The sequence below is a fragment of the Leuresthes tenuis genome, unplaced genomic scaffold (genome assembly GCF_036924035.1).
Source record: "Leuresthes tenuis unplaced genomic scaffold, fLeuTen1.0.hap1 SCAF_12, whole genome shotgun sequence".
In the NCBI taxonomy this organism is placed as follows: Eukaryota; Metazoa; Chordata; class Actinopteri; order Atheriniformes; family Atherinopsidae; genus Leuresthes; species Leuresthes tenuis.
Window position 1 is genome coordinate 24,504,571 of NW_027325366.1, and position 17,820 is coordinate 24,522,390.

Consider the following 17,820-nt stretch of genomic DNA (forward strand, 5'->3'; position numbering starts at 1 on the left):
AACTAAGACTTTCAAACAATTCCCAAAAATGATTAAAGATAACACAACTAAATACAAAAAGTTAATCATATTATTGGTAATTGATCTCTTCAGGAGAAACAATCCGATCAGCGAGTGATGAAGAAGCGTGTCCATCGAGGATTAGTGAGTCAAGAGTTTTAGCTAAATGGGACGACAAGCAGGTGGGAAGGGTTGCTCGGTTTAATCTTAAAAGCAGAGATCTATCCAAATCTGATCTCCACGAGAAATTTGTGCAGAAGTGTATTGTGGAACAAACAAGGAAGATTGATGAGGACTGCAGAAAATCAGTTTTTATGGTCATTAGATCGTAAAAAGGATAAAAAGCCACACTCAAAGATTGTGTACAGAGGAAAATTTAAAACCTTTGTGAACATAACATCCCCAAGAGAGGCTTACAAAAATAGATAACTTCAATGGAATTATATAAAATATATGAGCACACAAAACAATCCAGCCTTACATCCAATCAGTCCTATGTTGGCTAATGTTGACGTTTATTAGTTTACCATCAGGAGAAAAATTAACAACGGTGCACACAGCAGATCTTCAAGGAAAAAGAAACTGCCCAAGGGCTTAAAGAAAAATGTTTTTTTTGCACAAATGTAACCAAAATAAAATGTATTGCTTTAATAAAATGTGTTGCTGTATGTTTGGAGAAAGGAATTTAATCTTAAAAGCATGTCATTGTGTGTAACAGTATGATGGTTTGTTCTTGAACCAGGATAGCCTTAGCATAATGGACTGGTTTTCTTTTAATTTTCAGTGATTTCTAAAGGAGTCAGGGTATTTGTGGGTGAACTATTTTTTTAGTGACGTCTTTCGGTACTTTGGAATAACCTACAGTATATCAACTTTTGTTTAACTCATATAAAGTGCAGCATAAATGACACATTTAAAAGTCTATTAATCAAACTGAAAACAAATTAGGTAATTACAAGGGATTGTACAGGAAGTGTGATATGAAATGGTTGATACTTGGTATGCCCATCAACATTAAACTTGTATGACACAAACCTCATAGTTTAGCACAACTGCTTAAGATTTTGGCAATATAAAATATCAGTCAGGTTGTGTCATGATGCTCTTACCTTCATGGCCTTGATGGCCTGAGATCCGGAGTAGTCAAATTCCCCAGCCTGACCAATAGAAAGACCACCAGACCCCAGTACCAGGACCTTTGACACCTACATTACACAAATAAACAATAAACACAGCTATGACAGATTATACAATGATAAAGTGTATTTTCAAGTATTCAAGGAGATTATTTCCAGCACTATTATCAAATAAATAGTTTTTCAGTTAACCTTTTTTCTTGTTTCATTTAGTATATTATATAACACTTCTTGCTTTTAAGTCAATTTGTGGAAGAAAAAGTCCGTATTAATTTCTTATACAAATTAAAACTGTTCTACCTTCAAATATTAACAAATGTCTTAGACTAAATTGAAGGAACTATTCCTAGAATCAACTGTTCATCCAGTGTGACTCAGTGTACCTTAGTTCTCGGGGGGGTGCTGGGTTTTGTTGGCATCACTGAAACAATGTTGGTATCCTTTCCTCCCTTGATCAGGGATATGAAGGCATCAAAGAGAAACTGTAGGGACAAAGGACGTCAGAAACTTGACAACCAAACGGGACGTCAGAGTCCGGAGAGGTTTCATAGTTGTAAAAGTAGTTGTTCCATTTTGTCACAGATGTTGAGCTGAAAATTTGTCACATTTTCTTATTGTGAGATATTGTGGTGACTGAGAAGACGACCTGACCATGCCTAACAGTACAAGGTTTTTGGTTAGGAATATGATTACTTACTATCATTTTACTGTCTGAATGTGTTCAACAACCACTCAAAATCCATGTATGTCCAGAATTATGTACCGATGCTGGTAAATATGCATGTATCTAGCAACACAATAGCATAGAATATTGGATAAAGAATCAGTTTTCTGAAAAGCTGAAAAAGATCCCGTTGACATAAATCAATGGTTAATCAGTCACAGGTTAACCTACTTTTAAATGAGCCAGGAATGGCAATCATGTCTTTTTGAAATTCACAGTAAGTGACAGTTTGTTGACAAGCAGGCAAAACGTTTCTGTTATGTAGAAAATAGAAGCAAGAGTTGGTAGACAGATATGTCGCACATTACAGCCAGAGAAAAAAAACAAAACATCAACCTGCCTTATTGCAGGTAAAGAAACACGGTACAATTAGTGTTTGTTCCTAAACCAGCTGTGGTTCTGATAGAGATTAAATATGTTGTGCTGTCAAGTCACACAACATAAAGAATGTGAACTGTTACTTCAGATTAATGTTACAAATACAATTTCAACACTGAGAAAGTGTGTCCAAAATGTTGGACAACAAAAGACATTAGCTGTCACAGATAAACCATAGAACCCCCAGCTGCCGTATACACACTGTAAATTTATGCAGGTACTCACTCAAATATCAATTGCCAAAGTCTTATCCTCATCTATTCATTTATTTAATTTGATTATTATCTTTTTTTATTTTATTTATGCAACTATTTGAACATAACTTCAGTTTCTCAGGCAAACAATTAAACAAGTGCAATTCCATCTAGTTTTATTTTATCTTGGTTTCAACCTGTGAATACATCTTTAATTAGTTGTAGTACAGTAGTCAGGTATTTTATGCAGCACCATCAAAGTTTTTAATTACCTCTGTGTCAGTGGGACCCCCCTTAGCCTCCGGATGGAACTGGGCCGTAAAGACAGGCTTACTGTTGTGCATGATGCCCTGGAAATTATGCATATATATGAATATATATGTCTCAAAGTGTTATTTGATAAACATATCTATTGACTCAATAAAGGGAGTTATTTGCTTGGAAACTGTTGGTTTAAATAGAAATATCTGTATTCGTAGAAAAAAGAAAATCAAAATGCTATGTTAACTGAACCAAAGAAATTAACCTCATTCGTGCCGTCATTAGCATTGATGAAAAGTGGGCTCCAGCCTGGGGGCAGGGACTTGCTGTCAATGCCGTAACCATGGTTCTGAGCCGTTATGAAGGCCTGGCCCGTCATCACGTTCAGCACCGGCTGATTCTGACCCCTGGGGAACCACAGATTAATTTTTTTTTCCTTATAAACAGAAGATATAAGAGAGTATGATATCAAACCATGTGTACTTGTGTCCATAAAAGATAGATATGTCTTTGCTTTGATTTTAAGGATCTCACCTGTTACCCATGAGTAGTTTGTATGACTTTGCTCCTGCAGCTAGTGCAGTGATCTGGTTGCCCATACAGATTCCAAACACTGGCTGGGGACGATCACTCTCGAGCACCTTCAAAGAACAGAAAAATAGTATTACTGATTTCAGAGATCGGTTTCTAATTATAAGCTACATACAACAAAAAAAAAAATAATAATTAAAGTCACACCTTGCGCATGTTATGGATAAGTGTCTTGGCCAGAGATGGATCTCCTGGTCCATTTGATATGAACAGACCATCATAGTCTAAACTCAGCAAGTCCTGGTCCCATGGCACCAGGTGGACCTCTGCACCTCTCTGTACCCAACAGCATAGACAGTCTGTAATCTTATGGCATTGCTTAACAAGTTAGCCTCTTTAATTCCCAAACAGCATGGTTCGAAAAATCAGTCAACCATCTTTAGAACTGTACACAGCACCAAATAAACATGAGAGCTCAAAGGGATGTCACATTTTACTCAGCTAAACCTCCATACTGTCAGTTACCAGAGGGATTCAGGACGCCGATGCAGGGTCGTGTGGTTTCAAGATGGTTTTATTATAAACACAAGACAGCAGATCACGGCACTGCAGGGCACTCTCCCGGCAGCACAAAAGAAGCTGGCTATAAAACTACTAAGCGCTCTCCTCCGTATCTATGGTGGAGGAGCGCTGCTATGAAAGTTAATAAACATAAACTCTCTCCAAACTGGGAGGAAAACAGAAATGCTATGAAAACTTAACAAAGCAAAGTCACGCTCTCAAAATGAGGCAGAATAAAACAAAGGCGCACTCTTAATAAAACAGAGGCTCTATGAAACTAACTAAAAGCTCTCCTTTAACGGAGGCAAGTATGAATGGTTACAACAGAAATCGCTCCTTGAAAACAGGAAAAACAGGGCTATGAAACTTACCGTTACAATAAATACTAAGACTATGGAAGTACAATAAATTACAAAGTAAGACAGCACTGCAGGGGAGTCGCTCGCTGCAGGCACGTGGAATCAAGACAAGTGGCTGGTAACGAAGCTCACAATGAGACAACATACTGGCGACGAGACAAGGGAAATGCAGACTATTTGAGCACACGAGGGACCAAGGGGAACAGGTGGAAACACTTGGGAATCAGGGAAGACAATCAGACGCATGACACGGGAGGAAGGGCAAGTTACCTGAAACGAGAGGACAAGATTAGTGACTTTTCAAAATAAAACAGGAAATGACAAGACAAACATGGAACAGAAAATAAACCGTGACACATACATTCACTCAATATATCAAATCTGCCATTCAAAAACAAGGATACACTTGATATTTTTTGCATAATTATGGTAGAAGTAGAGCAAATGAAGCAAGGCTTTAAGTGTGCAGTTGAAACAGTGTGTGTACTCAACAAGAAAGGTGTTGTTTGCCACTCCAATTGTATCCATTCTTACCTTAACCAGTAGTCGAATTATGTTATGTTTTATACCACAGTCAACAGCCACCACTTTGATAGGGTTGCCTTTTCCAAAAACTTTGATTTCCTGTTTGAAAGAGGGACATGGAAGAAAAATGAGTACTCTGCATTTGTAGAGCAATTTTTTTCTGAGTCTAGTTTTATCTGATTCAAGCTTGCAGCTGTTACCTTAGTTGAAACCTCTGCTACAATGTTGTGCTGGTTTGGGTCAGATATCTCTACAGGCTGGCCATCAAATTCAATCTTTCCCAGAACTGTGCCCTGGGGAGAAATACAAATATATCAGTCGGTGATCAACTACTTAATCAATTGAAGATGAAGTCAATCCAACTATTATATTTGCAAAACCTTGTCTCTGATAATCTTGGTCAGCATTCTGGTGTCTATTCCAAATAGTGCAGGAACCTTTAAAAGAAAGTGAATCGTTTATATAGGAGTCACATTCACCTCTGACAGTACACTAGGTTCTTAGTCATTTAAAACCCAACCTTCTCTTCTTGCAGCCATTGACCCAAAGACTTGACAGAGTTCCAGTGGCTGTACTCATGGCTGTAGTCTTGAACCAGGAGACCAGAAACCTAAATGCACCACAATACAGTGTTAGCCTTAAAAAACAAAAGGTCATACTAAAAAGCACTTGAGTCCATTAACTATACTTTCCCCTTATATGCATATGGTGCAAGGAACTGCAGCAAATGCAGTAACAAGAAATGTAGCAATAGACCACATTGAGAAGACAGAAATTAATTCTCTTTTTAAACAAATCGTGCTAAACTAAAACCTACTGCCAGTGCCATTTTTCGGTTACAGAAAAGGTGTAATGGTAGCAGTGTTGTTACTGTATTGAGACTGCATTTAACAGTGATCCTAAAGGTTTAGATGCAGACTATCCAGGATTTCTTGTAAAGCCCATACCAAAGTGACTCTCTCAGTCATATCTGAGGCTCACTGGATGTGTATTGTGGAGTATTTCTCTGCAGAGACTCGAGATTTATTCTTATTTTTGCTGTGTTCATAGCATTTTTGGGCTTTGATTTTAGGACAGTAACAGGAGGTGTGAGAACAAAGATGTAGCTTTGACTTGAAATCGACGTCTTCTCTCTCTGCAGGTCTGTGCTACATACACACACACACATTCAGGTTCCCTCAGCAGGACATGAGCTTTTACATATAATCTGAAGATAAGATACTTTCCCACAGAACTATGCAAATGTCTGAAACCAATTCATTTGTCTTTTAGAACATAGTGAAACAATAAATATTGTCTGTCTTGTGTTGTCTGCAAACAGTATCCTGTAGCCTCCTTGGTCTGCCTGAAAGTTCTGATGGATCAGTGCACAAATAAAAACACTTAGATGTGAATAAAGAAAGTTCTTATCAACTATAAGGAGAAATGTCTTCGAAAGATGGTGGTATAGACTGATAAAAGTGACTTAAAGTACAAGACATAGCGGTTGTTAACTCAAAAAAAGCAAAAGAAAAAAAAAAGGAACAATACACAAACAAAACCAGTCACCTTGGCCATTTAAAAGAGAAAAGAAATCGATATTTTGAGAATCATGTCTTAGTTGGGAGCATTGTCAATGTTGATCATTGATTTGATCAGAAAATACTTTGTCAGAAAATATTCAGAAAGAGCAGAATCTGCTGCCACCAGCAAATACTACCATAGTAGGATTTTTAATGGACCAGTTATCTTTAAGTTAAGGAAGATGGCTTGATTACTAGAACTGAGAATCAAGTAATCTAATATTGTAATATGTAGTTCTAGTATTTAGTTAGCAGAATCAGAGCAGTGGGAAGGAAAAAAGCTGAAACCTTTTGAACATAGTTGCATACCTGGATTCTCTCTGACTCAACATGTTTTCTCAGGCCCAGCTCATCCAGCTCCTGGGTGTTGGGTACCCCATAGTTCCCAACAATTGGGTAGGTCAGGGTGAGGATTTGACCTCTGTAGCTGGGGTCAGTCAGGGCCTCAGGATACCTAAAGCAGGGAAACCACAGCATTAACATATGACTGGTTATAAAAAGAGTAACTCAGAGAAGCAGATTCTCACACAAGTATAGATGGGCAGAGGTTCAGTAATCTACAAAAAAAAAAAACTGTTTCTACAAATTATGAAGCCATTTCAGAATAATGATCCTCAATGTAAAATTTTAAATTTTACAAATGCTTCAAAAACAGGCACAATCCTGTCATAGGAAGTGCCACATGATCCAGAAACCAAGGCGTCTTCTCTGGGCCAAAGCTCATTTAAAATGGACTGAGGCAAAGTGGAAAACTGTTCTGTGGTCAGACAAATCACAATTTTGAAATTCTTTTGGGAAATCACTGACACCACATCCTTCAGACTAAAGATGAGAGGGACCATCCAGCTTGTTATCAGCACTCAGTTCAAAAGCCTGCATCTCTCATGGTATGGGAGTGCATTAGTGCTTATGGACCAGCAACTAGCACATCTGGAGAGGTACCATCAGAACTGAAAGACATACACAGGTTTTACAGCAACAGATGCTCCCATCCAGATGTGGCAAGGAGCGGGGTAGAATAAGGAATTGTATGGGCCAACAACGCCACCTGGGGACTTGCACCCCAAGATATAACAACTGGAATACAAATACGTATACGGACACAGGGTCGTGACTGAGGAGGCAGAGACAGGAACGTAAATAAAACAAATCTATTTACTGAAAATGCTGACGAATAAAGCAAAACTGCTCCTGCAGAAAAAGAAAAAGGGTTAAACACAAGATACGTTTGTAAAATATTTTTTTATTAAACAAAAAGGAAGCTAAAAGGCAGACTATAACAATGCTAAAATCCAAACAACAGAAAACTAAAATCAGTGGGCTGGAGCCTCAGTGGGAAGCATACTACTGGGTGAGTGTGTCCCTCCTTCTTAACCTGGGATGCAACACTACAAAAAGAAACCACTACAACCACACTAGAAGTGCCCCAGTGTCTACTTGCATGCAAAATGGGAAGTGAGGCCCTCACCACGGTGCCTAGCCTCCCACCTGATGACAATCAGGCCAAACTGAAACTCAAAAGATCAACAAACAAAGAGGGTTAGCAAAACCAGCAACTTAATCCATAAAACAATATTACAAATGTAAATGGGACAAAAACACTTAAACTAACCAAACTGGATAAACAAAGAACTACACAAAACAGAACAAAGGGAAACAAACCAAAACTGTATAACAGAACTGTACAGAACAAACTAACAAAACAGCACTGCAGCAAGTAAACCACCTTGATCAGGTAACCGCACCAGCTCAGCAAGAAGCTGAATGGAGCCATTTTGAGCCTTTATATAGTCACCCCACACAACATGGGGAGGAGCTAAGGGAGGTGCCAAAGAGGTGGCCACCTGAGTTGCATTATACAACCCTTAGGTCCACTACACAGATAATAATGTTTTTTCCCCAAAGGCCTTGCATATTTAAACAAGATACTACTAAATCATATACTACATCTATCACAAAAGCATTGTTTCTTAGCAGAGCCATCCGGGTGTTGAACTGGTCTGTCTGCAATCCTCACCTATCACCAACTGAAAACATTCGGCACATCATGAAACGCAAAATACAAACATAAGAACCCAGTACTGTCGAGTTGCTAGAATTAATATCAGACAAGAATGGGACAACATCCCCCTCCAAAATGTCCAGTAACTGGTCTCCTCACTTCCCAGATGTTTACTGATTGCTCCTAAAGAAGAGTTGATGCTACAACAGCTTTTTGAGATGCGTTGCTACCATCAAATTCGTTTTCTGATTTCTGTTGTGGATGAAATATTGGCTCATGATATTTGCGATTCATTGCATTCTGTTTGTTTCTTGTTTCTTGTTTTTGTTTTTAGTTCACACAATGTTCTTTTTTGGAACTGGGGTTGCAAACCATTGTGTTTTTGTCTTAAAATCTAACATGCATTTGTTGTGGTGTACATTTTTGTCAAAGGTCTATTTTGTTAACATAAGTCATCAAGTCTCCTTCTTACCCCACTAGGCCAGTGTTAAAGACCAGTTCCCCAGCAACAGAGGCTTTGTGCCCAAAGGAAAAGCCTTTCATCCTGGTGCCATCCTCCAAGACCAGGTGGGCTGTCTGAGCCTGGGAGTTAAAAGAAAGCAGAGAGACGACAAGTACAATCGCACCCAAAGAATAATGTATTCTCTTTTTAAAAACCCAGTTCGGACAGACCTAAGGCAAGACTTTGAAATAAGACGTGTTGTAGATTCTGAGAGTAAGAATGATGGCAACTGGTGAGCCACTGGGACTCTGTGCTGAAACGGCAGGTCATTGTGAAATGTGCTGTGAATGCTGAGAGAGACAAATCTCTTCCTCTGCTGTGTGTCACAGGGTGTGATTTAGTGGGAAAGTGAGATAGAGAGGGATAGATGTAGAATTGTAAATGTGTTATGTGCAACACACCGTGGCCTGTGGTCAGTACACCAAAAGACAGTGAATACAATTGTTATTTGCCTCTCATCTTACAAACACATCAAAACACTGACATGCTGGCAGTGTTTATGTAAACATTTATGCAAACACAGCTCTGGAATATTTTAGACATTTTAAACGTTTTGTAGATTATTGCTTGGAAATAATAAGAACTCCATCTACCTTAACTCTGACTCAATATGTGTGGGGGATGTTGCAATCAGAGCGTCTCAAACCTGATTTACGCACTTGATGCACACTCGTCCAGCAGCTGCGTAGAGGCAGCTGTCTGAAAAACTCATTACATAACAGCATCTCTTTAAAAGCTTTTTTATTACTTGACACACTGTAAATTAGAACTGTCCTTTCCAAACATTCAAAATCGGATATTTTACTTAGTTATTAAAAGGACAATTCGTGTTTTATTTATCTATTTTACCCTGAAGCAGCCACGTGCTCATTCGAGGTCCATTTGACAGTTCAACTGACAGATCGAATTTCAATACTCCTTTCCCCATGTGGCTTGCGAACCAGTCACACATTTCTCAGGCACATTATTTAACTTCATCTTTATGCGAGAAATCATTCCTTCAATAACTCAAACTGTTTGCGCACTTGTGTGTGGACAAGACACGCAGAGTTTTGGAGGAGGGGGGTTAAACACAATCTGGTCTGTCAAAGTGTAGTTCTTAGAGGGAAGCGACTGTCTTTAGAAAGTTTGTTCTCTTCAGTTATCAAAGACGAAACCATGTCACATTTACAAGTCGTTGTCTTACCTTCACGCTAAAAAGTTTTGTACTTTGGAGTCTCAGCCAGTCCGACGTGTTCCCCACTTTTCTGCCAACCACGCATCCTTGTCTGAGAGATTTTACAATGCTGTAAGCCAACAGGATTTTTGTCATATTAGCCTGAAGTTACTTTTCTTTTTTTTTTTAGTTAGGGTTATCCGATAGCTGAAGAAATCTTAAATGTCTTTTTTTAAATGAAAACTAGGAATATTTTCTTCGAGGTAGACCAACCGAGTGTGATTGGGTTTCGATCTCGTGTACTGTGACCACAGAGATCAAGTGGGGGGTTTGACACGCTGCTGTGGATTGGCCGCAGGGGCTTTGTTTCCCTCAGCAACTGATGCGCCCAGTGTTTAGATATCTTTGGAAAACGCCTATTTGAGAGAACTGACAGTGTTGTTCATGTGAATTCTGAGACAGGCAGACATGATGTTGATGATGAAATTGTCCTATTAACTTCCTGGTGTAGTAACCTGTAGTTTCAACACCAAAACTAACCAACTATACAAGTTTATCTTGTTGGTTTTATCAGTCGTTCGTGGATTTTTCTGTCTTGATTTGTTTTGACTTTGAACACTAAAATTTGGGTCAAGTTTAAACTACGAACAGCTGTTTTGAACAAAATTGCTATATAGGAATTTAAAAAAAAAAAAAAACATAAGCATATGAGATAGTGTACCTCCTGCAATTTTGAACTTTTTAAAAAGAACAAAAAGATAATCTGTGCCCATTGGGAAGTCTGCACCTGCTTGTGGCAACCTTGTGTGGAGTGCTTTCTGTGCAACAAATTCTTTACAGGATTTTAGAGGCCAACTGCCTGCAAAGAAAAAAAAAGCAAACTATCCGTGAACAGGCTGCATGGTGGTAGGATTAGAGTGGTCTGTGTATTTGCTGATCGCTGCAAGACTAGTCCTCTGTGGAGAAGGCTGTCTGACTGCCACTCTGCTGTGTTCAGCAGTCTGAACAAAGTGTGTGCGAGTAGATCAGGAAATACCTCCACACTCCAGAAAGTGGAATTGGAACAGTCTTCTCAAGTGTATTAAGTACAAGCTTACCACACATGCTCAAACCTAATCAAATATTTTACTTCTGTGTGTTTTAAATCTGTATTTGACTTACCCAACCACATCTGTTATATGTGGAGAAGGATTGGTGTGTGTGCTGCTCCTTTGGATCTGTGGGCCACTGCTGACATCCAGTGGTAAGTCTCTCTCAGTCTTCAGAGGGATGTTGAGAAATATTCAATGTTCAGTCCCGAGTAGTAACACTGCCCATGTTCCACTTCAGTGTTGCTTATATTCAATGTTCACTTGTGTTTGAGCCTTACCGTTTACTGTTCACCCAAAATCTGTCAAAGACTGGGCATATTAAAAGATTGGCATCAATGCATAAGCCCAGAAATCACTATTGAAAGTATACGTGCTTGGGGGTGGAACCAGGGTGACCAGGCCCGCCATCCACTCAAGCTTACTCATAGAACTAAAGTTGCATCTGGAAACTCCTGTTTTATCATTAAAAGCAATCGGATTTTATTTGTATGCACTTTTCATATCATCTGAATGTTGCACAATTTGCTTTTAAGAGTAGAGCACAACACATTGGAAACAACAAAAAGAAGCACTGAAAATTAGACCTCCCAACCTCCAAAACCATACTAGCCAGACCCAGCTCCAACCCACCTCCAAAGCACTAAAGGGTTACGTGCCGAACTGAAAACAAACAAACCAATATAGAGGACAAAAGAATTGGGGAAGCGCGAATATTTATATTCTCATAAAACTTGTAGATTTATTAAGAGGAAACACTTGGGGACAGATAAAAGCACTGCTAAGTTGCACTAGTCTAAAATCTGAAAAGCATACCAACAAACATAGATAACGTGAAATAAAAGAAAAAAATATATACTTTAATTATGCACCACATTAGAGATTATATAAACAGACCACAGCAAAACAAATAAATGAAAATAAAAGTAAAAAAATGAAATAAAAAGTAATGTAGAGACCAGACTAAAGATACCATTTCAAATAAACCCATACACCAAGAAGTAAAACTGGCTAAATTTCATAGATTAATAGACAGCAGATAACTAAAACTGAGCTGAGCAATGCTTATATTTAGTTGTTTTACATAGTTTTAAATGTGTTTTTTTTCATGGCTTATCAGCACTGAGACAGCTTAACTGCTCCTGATCTCACTTGATCGATTGAAGGTTATATAAACATGGTGTGTTTCTCCACGGAAGTCATGTCTGCATATATAAAAAAAAATATGTATATATCAGCCATACACCCTGCAGCTATGTTCTGGAAAAACAATAATGCAACATATTTATCTGTGGCACACTAATGAAAGTGAGCCTTACATATAAAGGCCAACAGAATTTTTTTTACAGGGCTGGCCAGGTTAACAAATGTTTGTTTGTTTAGTTGTTGTTTTTTTCAAATTCAGCCTTGGCCAGTGGCTGTCATCAATGGCTGAATCACATAGACTGGAAAATTGCTTCATGATGATTTAGAGAACCTGAGATGCCTGCGCAATGCACCTTCTGGCCATTTATTACCGCGAAGCTCGTCATTAGCTGCCTTCTAAATAGTGTCACTGATTGGCTGACGTGAGGTCTAATGAGGTCCAGCGTCTGTCCTCGCTGGAGGGATCCCACATTGTCTGCAGTTTCAAGTGAGAGTTTCAGATGGTGGCCAAGCTTAAGAGAGGACAGAAATAGACAGGCAGGCTCCCTCAGTATTTTCCCTGCCAGGTTTCCAAACACTCTTGGCCCTGGGATGTCAGAAATAATAGATGGGTGGTTTCTAAGGATGCATGAAAATGTTTGTTCACCGTAGGGGGCAACTGGTTAAATTAACCAGTGTGGTCAAATCAAGTTTTCATTGAGGCAAGACAAGTTTACTTGTAGAGCATCTTTAAATAGGAAGGCAATTCAAGGGGCAGTGTGTTAAGTACAAGCCAGCACATGAACATAAATGGCTTTGACACGAGGATGTGATTTACAGAACAGTTTTTAGCTTGGATTACATTGTTTGTTTGCAAGTGGAAGAGCTGTACTAGTTAAGTTAGCAGTTGAGAGCTGAAGCAAAGTCAAAGTTTTGTTCATGTGGTGCAAAAAAATTAAAAATAAAATAAAATAATCACTGTGCTTGGTCCTAATTTAGGGGACTAGTGATTTGAGAGGTCCAGATGGATCAAACCTTTTTATATCAATCCCTGTTCCTAAGAAGCATACATCTTTGAAACATGGCTTACAGAAAAAAAGGTTCACTTACAGATATACTTCAGCAGAAAATTATCTTTTTTTTGTTTAAAGGAAAAGGGCAATCTTTTTTGTTTATTCAATGGACAAATGTAACAGTAAATATAAAATTCCTTGTTCAAAAGTGAATTACACCATCGGTCTTAGAAGTTGTAACAACTTCTCATAGGCAACTTATAATATAATGTGTCTCTGACAGCTTGTTGAAATTTTTTACCCTGCTTTCATGCAAACATCCTTTAGCTGCAAGATGTTTGAGTGCTTTTTACTGTCAGTTTCAAATCCCACCCACAACATTTTAGTGGAATTCAAACCTGGGCTTTGACCTGACCTCTGCATAACCCAGTATTCCTTCTCACTGAAGCTCTCTCTGGTGGGTTTGTTAATGTGCTGAGGATAAGTATTCCATTTAAAAGGTCCACTTCCAGTTTATTTTCCTCTTATTGACAGATGGCTTGACTATATCTGTGAGCACTCTTTGATACAATGAATAAACACTGAATCACCATTATTCACAGTAGGCGTCAGGTTCTCCAACTTAAAACATGGGTTAAGTCTACACCACACGTCTAACAACTCCATCTTTAATTTTCTGTACATGGCACATTATTCACAAGGTCTGATCTTTGCTGATATGCTCACTGGAGAACTGCAGTTTTGCTCCAATGTTTATTCCAAGATCGACTGATGGCTTTTTCCTGGCAAATCTCCAATGCCAGTCAGCTGTATATAATCTCTTTGTAACTGTGCAACCAGCACTTTGTTGCCAATGGCTGCAAGAGTTACCTGAAGATCCTTTGATGTAATGTGAGGGTTTTCAGACTTTTTTCACATCAAACTGTCTGCTCTTAAGTTGAATCTGCTGGGGCTTCAAGCTCTTGACAAATTAGCCTTCTAATGGAGTCTACAGCTTTTGGGGAGGATTTTTCTTACAGATGAATGTTTCATTTCAAATTATTTGGTGAGCTCTTGAAATCCCTTGCCAGACTCAAACATTAACAGCATTTTTATCTGAAGGGCTGAAAGAGCTCTTCAGATTTTGTTATGATGACACTTCACACTTCAGCAGAAACATAACGTGGAGCTTAATTGTCAGAGGTTTTATAGATAAGACGGGGCTCATCTATCATTTGCAACAGATGTTAAAATCATTCTGGGGTTCTTAATGGACTCGAATATGGGATAAATGTAAGGGTACATATACACTGTCCATGTGACGAATCAGATCTTTTTTTATATTATCATACTCTCACTGAGCATTCTCATTCTTGTTTTGGGTGGCATTGTGTCACAAGGACAGAATGGCTATTGCATGCCCATCCTCTATAGTGATGTACATAGTGCCCCAAGTAAAAAGGGCATTGAGTAGCTTTGTTTAGCCTTCCCCTATCTAATCCCCTTGTGGCCACTATAGGGCTTTTGAGAGTGCCAGGCAGGGAATGAGAGCATGCGGGCCACAGAGGCTGCATCAGCCCCCTCAAGGAGCCATGGCCCCTGCTCTTAGAAATCCTAAGAAACTTCACACCTCTCTGTTGGTACTATAAATAGGCACCATCTGTCCCCCCAGGCTCAGTTACAAGCTAATTCTTTTTGGTATGGAGGGCAGGAAAGGAAGCACACAGGGTTTAAAAAGGGGGTAAAGGATGGGACCAGAGTCCAAAGCCACGCATCACACATGGCTTGGTGACCTCCGTTGCATGTTTTGTGGCAAAGGAAGTCCAGCGGTGGGCTCTCTCTTTCAGTTCTCCAGCACGCCACAGAAGCAAAATGTCAGCGACCAGGGATCTTCTGCCATCGTTGGAATCTCATACCACACTCCACTCATTGCATGACTTTTTTTTCCCCCCCAAGCTCAGGTTCTTCACATTTCATTAATCATGCTTAACCCAGGAACTCTCCAATGCCAGGGCAAGTGCAATGCCTTGACATCAGTGCCTCTCATTTTTACTCTTTTGGAATCTTAATTGCACCTTTCACTCTTTTACGGTTGAAGTTTTGGTCTTCATACTTGTGATAATGATGATGATGATGATGATGGTCCTAGAATGGAATCCAAAGTAGAAATACTGTGACCTGCAGAATTTGAGCAATTACTTCAAGTGAATTGTTGAGTGTCCCAGAACACTGTCATTCCTGAGAGGAGACAGTTACAGTGCCCGTCCTGAAGCGAACCTGGGGGTAGAATTCTGAAATGCCCCACCAGCCCTCTCCCCCTCCAAGTGCATATTAAGAAGGTTAGAGACTAACACAGAAAACCTAGTGACCTATTATGGGCTGCAACATACAAGCAAATATTGCTGCCAAAAGAGAGTTCACTTAAAATCTGTTAAATGATTCCAACTAAATATCTAGCCAATGATAGTATTTTGTTTGAATGCATCCTATTTTGTTTTGTCACATTCTGTTCTCCACATTGGTGGATTAATTCTTATACCTGTTTGCTGACACCAGTTTCCCATTAATGATCATGGATGTTTAATCTAAGCTGATTTCCAATAGACTCAAAGTCAAGTTCATAGTAGATCATATTCTAAAACAAGTTTGTAAGAGGATATGCACTGAATAACAGATACAGAATGCATTTTTGGAATGCAACGTAGACTTTTGTGGTTATCTTTTCTTGGTTCAGTTGGTTGTAGAAGGAGGAAAAAAATATTTAACTGTCAGATATACTTAAGAGACACACCTTTAAAAAAAAAAACATGTCCACCAACTAGAAGACCAGATTGCCTAATAAGGAATGCAAGCTTTAAAAATATCACCACCTCTAACAGCTCTACTGAGCGCTATAATTCATGGTCCTAACTAGGATATTTATAGCTCAGTATTGTTTGACAGGCTAACTAGCCACCATGCATAATGGCCTCATTAACAGCTTTAGCTTTAAACACAGACAATGTACAAATCTGTTTGTGCATTTATAGCATTTATACTGAGTTTAACACCCATGTCCTTTTCCATTGCTATGGGCTGCTGTATAATACTAGATGCCAATACTGATCATTTACTCTGTAAGCCAATAATCACAGAAATATCTCAATCACTTTAGAAGTTATGATAGCCACTTAAAGAGCAGAATGTTTTGGTAGACTCCACACCAACAGCCAACTTGTTGACACTGAAGTCACTTTGATATGCAACAGCAACATTTTCATGGTCGAGAAAAAAAAACAATTTACCAACTGCACCAAGTTGCCCCCAGGACAAGGTGCAGTAGCTTAAGTGAACAGCCAAAACCAGATACGTGTTAATTTTGTGTTTGTGCTAAATGTTTGCTACGGTCAACTAAAACTAAGGTGGTGAAATTTAACTGAATGAACTTAATGTCAACATATGTGCATTTTCACTGTAAATTAGCTTCTCTTCGATAGTGTGTTTAAGCCATAGCAAGGTTTTATAGACACACACATACTTATGGAGACAAAGTTTTAGAACCACCAATCTGATCCATGTCCAGTCTGTTAGAGTTAGAATAATGTCTTTAGCATTTAGTATTCAATAACAAACTCACTTGAATCAAATAAAGGCAAGCAATGGGACACATGTGGGATCAATTAGGTTAATCAGAGGGGATGGAACAGAAAGCACAGGTAACAAGTAAAACAGAAAACTAACCTTCCAAAATATAACAGGGAATTTAGATGTCAAAGAGAAGATTTTAGGAATTTTTTCTCTGAGGTCTCTGAACATATAAAACACTTTTTACTGCCTAAACTTATGCCAAAAATGCATTACATATTGTGCTTCAATTTTCAGTCTTACACTTAATCTTCTTTCTCTGTGAAAGCACTAGACAGAGTAGGAGAGTATCATCAGTTCCAAGATCAGCTGTTTTGTATTGTAAAATTTTAAATTTTTTATGCTGTTACAGCTGCAAAAACTAAATAAAAGTTGTACCATTAATGATGCCTCTGTCTTGGATGTGTTTCTTGGGATTTTATGCAGGATTTAATGTAATGCCTTCAGCTGTGACGAAGGAGAGCTGGGTATAGCATCACACATGATGGAGTTTTCCTTTCCCAAATACTATATCTTCATCTTAGAAGCTTGCAAAGATGAAACACCAGTCTTTTTTAGGGGGTGTATTTTGACAAGTGCTTCAGGATTTATGTTTTTTTCACTCTGCAGATGCAACTAATAATTCCAACTGTACCTAAGGTAAACCCAAGGTAAAAGCATATTGAAATGAAATATAATGAAATTGAAGAAATTAAGGTTATTAAATTAGCCATGGATTTGAATATCTCATTCCTTTAATCTTCTAATTTTGCCATCAACGACAGCAGTGCTGTTTGCCATTGGGAGGTTGCTGAATTCGAAAGTCACTCCCATGGCCTGTAATGAACAGTTGAAGATCCTTGTTGTCCTTAAAGATCTGATCTCACATCTCCAGTAAGCTATGACTCCATTAGAGCCGGGCAGTGGTGATAGAAATAAGAGCTACATATTTAGTAAAAGAGAAAAAAAAGAAAGGTTTTTAAAGGTTAACTAATGTAAGATTCTGTAAGTCTACGCTAAACCCAACAGTATTGAAAAAGAGTCTTCAAATTGCTGGAGCAAATAGCTCACATGCTTATTGTTTCAAAAACAGATTTGATTATTTGTTGAGGAAACTGGCA

At 38.7% G+C, this 17,820-nt stretch overlaps 1 protein-coding gene across 1 annotated transcript in view; it reads right to left on the reverse strand.

Annotated features, from left to right (window-relative positions):
- cps1 (carbamoyl-phosphate synthase 1, mitochondrial) overlaps window positions 1–10,070 on the reverse strand; it is a 51,760-nt gene extending 41,690 nt beyond the window's left edge. The window contains exons 1-13 of the mRNA XM_072397702.1: window positions 9,922–10,070; window positions 8,706–8,815; window positions 6,541–6,685; window positions 5,190–5,279; window positions 5,050–5,106; window positions 4,870–4,962; window positions 4,679–4,768; window positions 3,432–3,560; window positions 3,228–3,334; window positions 2,959–3,100; window positions 2,705–2,782; window positions 1,520–1,618; window positions 1,110–1,205 (exon numbers count right to left, since the gene is read on the reverse strand). Coding sequence (XP_072253803.1) covers window positions 1,110–1,205; window positions 1,520–1,618; window positions 2,705–2,782; window positions 2,959–3,100; window positions 3,228–3,334; window positions 3,432–3,560; window positions 4,679–4,768; window positions 4,870–4,962; window positions 5,050–5,106; window positions 5,190–5,279; window positions 6,541–6,685; window positions 8,706–8,815; window positions 9,922–10,047 — 1,362 coding nt within the window. The 5' untranslated portion in view covers window positions 10,048–10,070. The remainder of the gene's footprint in view (window positions 1–1,109; window positions 1,206–1,519; window positions 1,619–2,704; window positions 2,783–2,958; window positions 3,101–3,227; window positions 3,335–3,431; window positions 3,561–4,678; window positions 4,769–4,869; window positions 4,963–5,049; window positions 5,107–5,189; window positions 5,280–6,540; window positions 6,686–8,705; window positions 8,816–9,921) is intronic.
- Between the last annotated feature and the right edge of the window lie 7,750 nt (window positions 10,071–17,820).